Consider the following 10,449-nt stretch of genomic DNA (forward strand, 5'->3'; position numbering starts at 1 on the left):
TTATTATTAGAATTATTAGTATTAGGAGTATTAGATGTGGAGACCATTGGTATATTATATCGATTTTCAACACTTCGGGAAAAATTGTATATATCATCATCATCATAAAGACCTACAGCTTGAGCAGCTTGTTTTAATTTAGTTGGAGTTGATATATCGTATTTGCATATTGATATGTACACTCGTAATGGTAATTTTTCACGAATTACTTCTGCTATATGATCACCTAATACTCTCGAAAATATAACAATGTTTGCTGCATTATTATCCAGACTTAACTTATTACAAATTTTACTTGTCTGTTTATCTAATTCATCAATAAACTTACGTAAACTATTTTGATATTTAATTTTATGTAAATCCATGATCATGAGATGTGGGGGTTTTGATGAGTTGAATTCACTGATGAGTAAGGTTCTTAATTCATTCCAGTCCTGGGTTGAATTCCTAAGAAGAATTGTACGTGCAGGTCCAACGATGAGGTTTAGGATAGCTCCTTGAATGATTTCATTCTGAGTAGACGATGTTGTTTTGTATTTGGTAATCAAGTTATCAACACTTTTTATAAATAGTGCTAAATACATTGTATCACCATCAAATTTGTCAATTTGCTTTAGTTGCATGAAGAAATGATTCATATTGCTGTCAGACAGGATGTGCGTTGCTGCAGCTGATGTGGATGTTTGTTCAGATTGCATTTTAAAGTTTATTTATTTAATTTGGTATATATATGTTTTTTATTTTTTAAATTGTCTTGATTATGTTAATAATTTTATTTTATTTGTTTATTTCCAATAGACATTAGAAATCCTCATTCGTGATTTAACTAATGCTGAGTTCACTGGTGTTTATCGAGATTATTTTATATCTCTCAGCAGACTCCATCTATAGACTAGAGTTGTGCGCAGCAGTCCTAGGCGCAGAACTAACGCACAGAGTCAGACAAGATTTACGCTTGTCGCTAGACACGGTTGCGGGGTTCTTTTGGACTGATTCATCCGTCGTGTTAGGGTGGATCAATGCAACAGCTTCCACTTACCACACGTTTGTGGCAAATCGGATAGCTAAAATTCAAGAAGTGACGGAGCAGTGTCAATGGCGTCACGTATCATCCGCCAACAATGCAGCCGACGTCTTGTCCAGAGGAACAACAGCTAGCAAACTCTCGAGCAACAGTATGTGGTTTTATGGACCCCTGTTCCTATATGGATCAAAGGAAAGCTGGACAAAGATGCCAGCTATTATTTCGACGAACTTAGAACAAAAAACGAAATTCGCCAGCATGGCGGCCGCTAAAGACATATTCAGAGGGGAGATATACAACTGTAGGCACAGTAACTCCTTCTACAAATTACAACGAATTGTTGCGTACATGCTGCGGTTCTGTTATAAGTCTAATAGAGCGCCAACGAAGGCGCTATGTCTGGAGGAGCTAAGCCAGGCACGCATTATTATCCTGCGCACGATTCAGCAAATCGAATTTAACGCAGAGCGTAACCAGCTCAAACGGTACAAAACAGTGGACAAAAAGAGTTCTCTTGTATCATTGGCTCCCATCGTTGGATCTGATGGGTTAATTCGAGTAGGAGGCAGACTCGAACATTCAAACCTATCCGAAGACGCAAAACATCCAGTTCTGCTCCCCTACAATGACACAATTGTAAAAATGATCTTAAGAGAACTACATGAGACCAACATGCATTGCGGTGCCCAAGCCTTGCGCGCCATTGCTAGGCAACAGTATTGGATCATCAATGACAAAACAATGGCAAGAAGCATTGTACATAACTGCGTGCGATGTACCAGAGTCAAGCCCAAATTAATGAGTCAAATCATGGGAAATCTACCGAGCGAGAGAGTCACACAGGCTCGGCCCTTCTTTAACTCTGGAGTAGATTACTGCGGCCCCATATGGATTCATCACAAGATTCGAGGAAAACGTCCCGACAAGGCCTATATCGCAGTGTTCTGTTGCTTCGCCACGAAAGCAATTCATTTGGAGTTGGTAAGCGACCTCACAACAGACGCCTTTTTGGCCGCTCTCCGCCGGTTTCTTGGACGTCGAGGGAAGTGCCAGACAATCCATTGCGATAATGCAACAAATTTTATTGGAGCCAACAATAAATTAAAAGAGCTCGAAACCAGCATCTTCTCAACCAATGCGCAGGACTCCATAGTTCAGCATTGCAACAAAAGAGAAATAAACTTCAAATTCATTCCCCCACGAGCACCATCCTTCGGTGGCCTATGGGAAGCTGCGGTGAAATCCGCAAAACGGCTGCTAGTATCAATTACAGCCACGGCGTCTTTGACGTTTGAAGAACTCAACACTGTGGTCGTTGAAGTTGAAGCGATCCTCAATTCACGGCCGATTACTCCCATGTCATCAGACCCCACTGACGAATCAGCTTTAACGCCAGGACACTTCCTGATTGGAGAACCACTAACTGCTCCTCCTGATACCAACATCATTCCGGGCGGCAAACCATTAGTAAAAAGATGGGAACTGGTATCACGACTGAAGCACGCGTTTTGGAAACAATGGTCATGTGAGTACCTGCAAGAACTTCAGAATCGACACAAATGGAAGCATGCATCTCCGAATATTAAAGAGGGATTGTTAGTCCTTATAAAAGAGGACAACGTGCCTGTAATGAGCCTATGGGAAGAGTTCTCAAAACATATCCCGGACCGGACAACCTCGTTCGGGTAGTCGATATCAAAACGTCATCTGGAGTATTCAAGAGACCAGTGACTCGGCTAGCGCCACTGTTCCCAGAAGAAATCAACAACAAGCACCCATTACACAACACCCTCAAGGCGGACCAGTCTGATGAGCCGCCTGTACAACGCAAAAAGGAAACACTCTCATCAATGCCTGTGATTCTAGCGCTTATGTTGTTACTTCCACTAGCCATGGCAACGCCAATTAAGGTAACGGAGTTCAGTAATAAGCCAGGAATATTCTACGAACGGTTGGGAACCACGAGAATGGTAGTGTCAGAATGGACGATGATAGTATACTACGACTTGGATCCCTACTGGAATGATATGAAGGTACTTTCAGGTGGAGTAACGGAACTCGCACACAAATGCCAGGAATTGACCAACGTAGCAGCATGCAGTTCCATCCTAGAACATTTTAAACATATAATTGCAGAACTTGAGGCAGGAAATAACCTGATGCATCACTCTCGGCAACGTAGATCACCGTTTAATGTTGTTGGAACTATGGCCAATTCATTATTCGGTGTACTCGATTCCACATACGCAGAAGAGATGGTCAAAACTATCACTAAGGTGAAGGGTAATGAGAACTTCCTCCTACAGCTGCTTCAGAACCAGACGTCCATTGTTGACTCCACCATCAATTTGGTGCGAAAGGGAAGGTTGGCTACCAACAACCGCTTACGATCTTTGGAACAGCAGATGACCCTCATAAATAAGCAACGAGGACAGTACCAAGGCGCACATTTAGAGCAAGCGTTTATGATCCTCACGACACAATTGAATCTACTTGCAAATGGTTTACAGCGAATGCAGAGTGAGATAACTAATGTATTGACTGATGCTCGCCACAAAACAATCAGTCCAATTTTAATATCACCTACACAGTTACGAGACCAGCTCGACCAAATGCGGGATCATTTACCACCCGACCAGATCTTGCCAGTAGCCACAACGGATGTTGTTCAGCTATACAAAATAATGTATGCGCAAGGCAGTACGTCTGATACTCACGCCATTTTTCGAATCACAATACCATTGGTGTCGTCAGAATTATTGGATGTCTTCAGCATCGTGCCCATTCCAATATGGGAATCGAAAGGTTGGACGCTGTACAATCTTCAGACACCGATCATAGCTGTCAATGCCCATAGAGATCGCTTTATTGGGTTTAGTGAAGACGAATTCAAAAGATGCACTTCTATAAAAATTGAGCAGCATATTTGTTTCAATCACTTAACGGCATACAATGTTGACAGTCGATGCGAATTCCAGTTATTTAATAACAAGACTGGAACAGAATGTCACAGAAATCCTGTGCACTCTAGCATGGTGTGGTTAAAAACTCACCAATCTAACCAATGGATCTTCGCGACCAAGGACTCCATGGAACTTCAGGCAGTATGCAGTGGAGTTTCATCAACAGTCAACATAAAGGCGACTGGTATACTGAAATTGCCCATTGGTTGCACAGCACGCAATTTCAATATAAGTTTGACCACATTCGGCACTATGACCACTGAAGTACAAACTTCGTTCAGTCGATTCGGAAATATCTCCGAGCCCCTAAAGCCCATAGAGGAACCATCAGAATTCGGGTTAAGGGCCCAATCACCAAGTATAGACGACACAGAATTACAGATCCTACAACATCGGTTAGCCGATCTACAAAGAAAAGATGCACCGTACCAACTGGACCACCAGACAACTATGTCATACACAGCATTTGCCATTTCCGTCATCATACTGATACCGATAGGCATTATCATCATGCGACACAGACGGTCGATTTGGACGCCAAAGCTTAGAGGGACTACAAGAAGTTCAATTCCCGAACCTACCCCAAGACAATTTACTATAGAGCTGGACGACGGTTGAACACCTGTTCAACGGCCGGGAGAATGTTAAGTCATAAGCATTTAATATTTAGGTCACAAGAACACGATTTACACATAACAAAGACACAAGTACAATAAATATATAATAAAGAAAATATTAGGTCAAAAAACCTACATAAAACGATGAACATTAAAAAAGACCAAACACTACAGAAACAACAAACTGAAAAGCAGCAAGGACTGCTGACATTACAAGTTCATGCAACCGACAAAATATTGCAGAATTACACTTTTTAAAATTGTTAATTTATCATTTTTTATATTTTTTGCTATATTTCCATTAATTTACCACTTAAGCAATATCTATGTATCGAATTAGCTATAAATATTGAACCTTTATATGAATAAAATCAGTCTCAGACAAATCTACTCTGAACTCAGTAATTTCTCCACGTCCAATTTGTTCAAGTGCAAGTTGCGGCAACCAATTTTATCGGTTTATGTACCCTTTGCTTCTATTCAAACATTTCAGATAAACAATTGGTTCGCCTATTATTCTCCTCCATAATTTGAATCCACTTCAATTATGTAACGGTCATCAAAAAGATCACCGGAAACATTCTTGAAGCAACCATTTTGGCTGGGAAGTTTAAAGAAAAAGTGGTCCTGCTGCCACGTATTCCGATGATACCATCCGATTCTACCATACCCTTCAAAAGGCTACAGTTTCCAATTCGTTTAGCTTTCGCCATGTCTATAAATAAATCTCAAGGTCAAATAACGTCCATTTGTGGTTTAGATTTGAGAAATCCATGTTTTTCTCATGGGTAACTATATGTTACCCATATATGAAAAACATATATGTACCCTATATGTACCGTCGAATCTATTTGTGTTAGGTAAAGACAGTGTTGGGCTAAGCAGCCACCAGATAGGCTAATTAGAATATTGATAATTTGTTTATTTGCAGCGGGATTTAATCTTCTCTTTTGTCTCCCAGATTCGCATGCACTTTGTTGTCATTTTTGTAGCGCATGCGCTTTTGGGAGCTTTGGTAGAGCTTCTGCGCCAAAGCTGTTCTTCTTTTTGTTGTATTTTGGGAGTTGTTATTGACGGGCCGCTATTTGTTTTATTGTGCGGAATTAGCTCAATAAATTGAATATCAACTATTGAATCTCGTCTTTTATTCGGTCGCTATCAAAACTCTGATCGCTCAACAGACAGGTTAACCAAAAACATTGTGCACCGATTGGCGTTAAATTAAATGTAATATACTGTATTTGTTATAAATTTAAATAAAAATAATAAATCTGAAAAAACTTGTATTTTTTACCTATTGATTTCTGCTTAATACGAAGTGTAAGAACATTTTGATTAATTGTGTTCAACGTACTACCCCTTCGAATCTCAGTCCAGTGAATTTGTATACCAACATCAACATTTTCGTCTTTGTTCGTAAATAATTTCATTGTACTAAAGGATTATAGTAGTAGAAAGTCAAATAAGGAGATCACTATATTTTTTTACAAATACCATATGTGTGAAGAAGTCACAGCAACGCGTGTCCGGGTCAGCTAGTATATGTATATTTTTTTGCTTTTTTTTTTTAAATAATAAATTTAAATAAATTTTAGTTTCAATTCCGGTACAAAAAACGAAAACAATAATAATTAATTATTTTAATAAATATTACTTTTTTTTAAATTTTTATTTTAAAGTAATTCTGCGTATTATAATTTTTTATTTTTTATAATAAAAAATAAATTATTATTATTAAAACTAAATTATTATTTTTTAACCAACGAAAATAATTAATTAATTAATTGAGAGTCGAATAAATCTATAGTCGAGGCACTCAGATTTTAAATATTTGTTCGCCAGTGATACCGAAAACAATATACCGAACCAAATTGTAGGGTATCGCGTCACTTGGCGTTCCGTTGAACCAAAGGCGCCAAAAATGCATATACGTGCATACATACAGCAGCGGATAACGTAGGGAGGCGAAAACGATAAGTTCACCGCTGCATCTATTTGTTTGTACCAAATTATTTATGCAAAAATATAAAATAATTTTTTGGCTGCACTTTATCTAATTTATTAGCAAATATTTACAATATCGAGAACGAGGGGTAGGGGCCGAAAGTGATTTTTAAATAATTTATGCGTATTAATTTTGGACACAGGCAATTGTTTCTTTATATTGGCAATATTTTATTGAAATTTAAATACAACGTTATAATTCACTTTAGCTCTAATATTTTGAAGTACGTATGCCACCACGAATTGAAAGAAGGGTGCAATATTCCAGCACGCGAACTTTAAATTGTTTTTTGTTTATGGTTTTCAAAGTTCACAGCACTACCGTCGCGATCAACTTTTTTATTTTTTTATTGTTTTCCATGTATTCTTTGTGTCACTGTCACTAGTTGCTTGATATTAGCTTATCTCAACAATTTAAAAAAAAAAACTAAACGTGGCTGTTTACTATAAATTTCGACGGAAAAAACGACGGAAAAAAAAGTACATGCTCTCGGCTAGACGTTATAATTTATTTTTTATTATAAAAAATAAAAAATTATAATACGCAGAATTACTTTAAAATAAAAATTTAAATATAAGTAATATTTATTAAATTAATTAATTATTATTGTTTTCGTTTTTTGTACCGGAATTGAAACTAAAATTTATTTAAATTTATTATTTAAACAAAAAAAAGCAAAAAATATACATATACTAGCTGACCCGGACACGCGTTGCTGTGACTTCTTCACACATATGGTATTTGTAAGAAAATATAGTGATCTCCTTATTTGACTTTCTACTACTATAATCCTTTAGTACAATAAAATTATTTACGAACAAAGACGAAAATGTTGATGTTGGTATACAAATTCACTAAACACAATTAATCAAAATGTTCTTACACTTCGTATTAAGCAGAAATCAATAGGTAAAAAATACAAATTTTTTCAGATTTATTATTTTCATTTAAATTTATAACAAATACAGTATATTACATTTAATTTAACGCCAATCGGTGCACAATGTTTTTGGTTAACCTGTCTGTTGAGCGATCAGAGTTTTGATAGCGACCGAATTAAAGACGAGATTCTATAGTTTATATTCAATTTATTGAGCTAATTCCGCACAATAAAACAAATAGCGGCCCGTCAATAACTACTCCCAAAATACAACAAAAAGAAGAAAAGCTTTGGCGCAGAAGCTCTTCCAAAGCTCCCAAAAACGCATGCGCTACAAAAATGACAACAAAGTGCATGCGAATCTGGGAGACAAAAGAGAAGATTAAATGCCGCTGCAGATAAAAAAATTATCAATATTCTAATTAGCCTATCTGGTGGCTGCTTAGCCCAACATCCTCCCCCTTATTGAAGGGTGGGCCTTCAATAACAATTTTGGAAGGGCAGCAGACACATATTTTTCATTAAGAAGATTTAGAACTCACAGGGCGAAAAAGGCACACCAACTTCTTCCAAAACCTTGACCATGCATTGCTCCCCCCAATAGACCAATGCGGGAATCGAGTTCTCCTAACGAGTGCAGGGGGTCCGGAACGTTGATTCTTCTCCTCTTCTCCTTCTGCATAGGGCAATCCAGCCTCCCGCGATAGTCCAATGCGTCCAGAAACCACCCATCTCAGCCAATGTGAGATGCATCAATGAGAGCCTATGGAGTCTGCGTCTATATTCGTTGCAAATCTGCATAAGGTAGTAAAGTCTCATTGTTGACTGAAAAGTCGAAAGTAGCGCCGGTCAAGACAAAGACGCTCCCCCGTCTTGAGTTATGTGCCGCTCACCTTCTCACGGACCTCTGTCGCAAAATAAAACCTCTTATCAACGCACCGATCGAACGAAGTGTATATTGGTCAGAATCGGAAGTTTGTCTTCATTGGATTCGTTCCCATCCATCGTCGTTGTCAACGTTCGTATCAAATAGAGTTGCTGAGATTCAAGAGTGGTCAGAGGATAGCACGTAGCGGCATGTACCAACTAAACAGAACCCGGCAGATATCGTGTCAGGAGGTGGAGACGTAAAAGAAACGATAGAATCAATCAGATGGAAGTAAATAAGGATGCGGTCGGATTAATCGCAATGGTCTCCACCTCATATTTATTGGAAGTGATAGAAGGATTTTCCTCTCACTTAAAACTGCTACGAGTGTTCGTTTACATGATCCGCTTTATAAAGAAGTGTACAAAATTAGTATTTCCTTTCTATGGTGTACCTTCACCTGTCGAATATCAAGGAGCTTTTAATAAAATTGTCCAGATAGTGCAAGAGCACGAGTATACAGAGGAAATTAAAAATATTCGAAAAAACCTTGTTGTTAGCCCCAGTCTACAGAAGCTAAATCCATTTGGCCTTAAAGCTTGTCAGGCTGGGCTTGGCTTTTTTGTTTTTGCTAATGCTAGGAGCTAATGCTCCTATATCGTACGATACCAAGTTTCAGTATTGTTGACGAAGCGCTCTCGATTTGTTCAGAGCTACGTCCGATACTTGCACGAGTCGAATTTTCATGTGGGTCCACGAGCACTGGTGAGTCTCTTGCGACAGCGCTTTTGGATAGTAAACGCGCAGGAAGTCTGCAGTCAGATAGTGCGGTCATGCATACGCTGTTTTCAATGCAAGCCTCATCTGACGACTCATCTGAAGTTCGTGCTCTCCGCCCATGCTCCATATGTGGCGTGGATTTCTGTGGCCCTATGGAGCCACAAGTTGACCGCAGAGCAGCTGCAGACCGTCCTCGTTGGAGTCGAGGCCGTCCTGAACTCGAGGCCCCTGGGCGCCTTCAGGACTAGTGCAGGACTAGTGCAGGAGCGGTCTTTAGGAGAGCAGTCCACAAGCTTGCGAGGTTGCCAGTGGTTGAAGCCTGATGAAGGCCTTCAACGGGGCCGGTGTAGAATTAAAGTCGAACGCTTGTGTATTATTTTTCGTCGTTTCGGCGAGACTACGATATCATATGACGGCAGATGCAGATGGCCGATCGAGTTCACCGGAGCGGCCATCGCGAAAAGGGACAAAAAGAGCGAGCGCGAGTGGATGGAGACTGACGTCACAGGAGTATTTTTAATTACATAATTAATTGCATAATTTGTTTTCTGCCTAATTTATTGCAGCTCCGGACAATATTGTAGCTCCGCTCTGAAGCGCCACCCGACATACTCGTCATCTCCGACGACCATTTTTGTTTCTTTCGCCAGGGTCACTTCTTTGGCGGTAAGTTTCCGTTTCCGGCATGAATAAAAATCACCGAGAGAGGCTTGCGTCTCTCCAGAGTACATTGTTATATCGACACCATACGAGGACCCAAGTCGAAAAACTCCTTTGACCTCAGTTACTTTGACGTAATGCAATTTGTTGAAGCCAATATCGTTTGGTAGTTTTTAATTGGGGATACGGTTTCTTCGTACCGTGCCAAGGCTATCGCTCTTAGATAAGCCACCAAAGGCAGAGATGTATAAAAATTATCGAATTAAATTATGTGATTCTTAAATCTTTCTACGGTTTGTGTTAAGAGCGATACAATGTTGGCTGAAGCTCCAAGATCTGGGTGACCAGGTAAGACCACATTATCACCTGCACCGCTGTAGATCTCAAAGCGGTATGCGTATCCGAATGAATCGCACAATACAAATAGTTATACCGAACCCGGTTTGCCATTTTCTATAATAATTCTAATTCTTTTAAGTAAAATCCCTCCATAAACAGAAACAAACAAATAAATTGCAATGAAAGTTGTCCTGGATCCCCAAAACAGCCCTCAAGGCACGTATAGCTCTTTCGCTGTCGCAATGCATGCTTTTTCAATATTTATAAAAATTCAACTTAATTTTAAAAGTAAATAAACTTACCTCTCAAGAAA

General features: G+C 39.2%; 2 protein-coding genes across 2 annotated transcripts; both read left to right on the plus strand.

Annotated features, from left to right (window-relative positions):
* Positions 1-1,696: 1,696 nt before the first annotated feature.
* On the plus strand, positions 1,697-2,713 carry LOC123258149. The gene has a single exon (XM_044718026.1). It carries the CDS (start codon positions 1,697-1,699, stop codon positions 2,711-2,713), a length of 1,017 nt encoding a protein of 338 aa, XP_044573961.1.
* A 203-nt stretch (positions 2,714-2,916) lies between these two features.
* On the plus strand, positions 2,917-4,605 carry LOC123258150. The gene has a single exon (XM_044718027.1). It carries the CDS (start codon positions 2,917-2,919, stop codon positions 4,603-4,605), a length of 1,689 nt encoding a protein of 562 aa, XP_044573962.1.
* Positions 4,606-10,449: the final 5,844 nt, after the last annotated feature.

The sequence above is a fragment of the Drosophila ananassae genome, assembly GCF_017639315.1.
Source record: "Drosophila ananassae strain 14024-0371.13 chromosome Y unlocalized genomic scaffold, ASM1763931v2 tig00000087, whole genome shotgun sequence".
NCBI lineage: Eukaryota > Metazoa > Arthropoda > Insecta > Diptera > Drosophilidae > Drosophila > Drosophila ananassae.

Coding starts and splice junctions, on each gene's coding strand:
- LOC123258149 (XM_044718026.1), top strand. CDS start 1,697: ATGCATTGCGGTGCCCAAGCCTTGCGCGCCATTGCTAGGCAACAGTAT.
- LOC123258150 (XM_044718027.1), top strand. CDS start 2,917: ATGGCAACGCCAATTAAGGTAACGGAGTTCAGTAATAAGCCAGGAATA.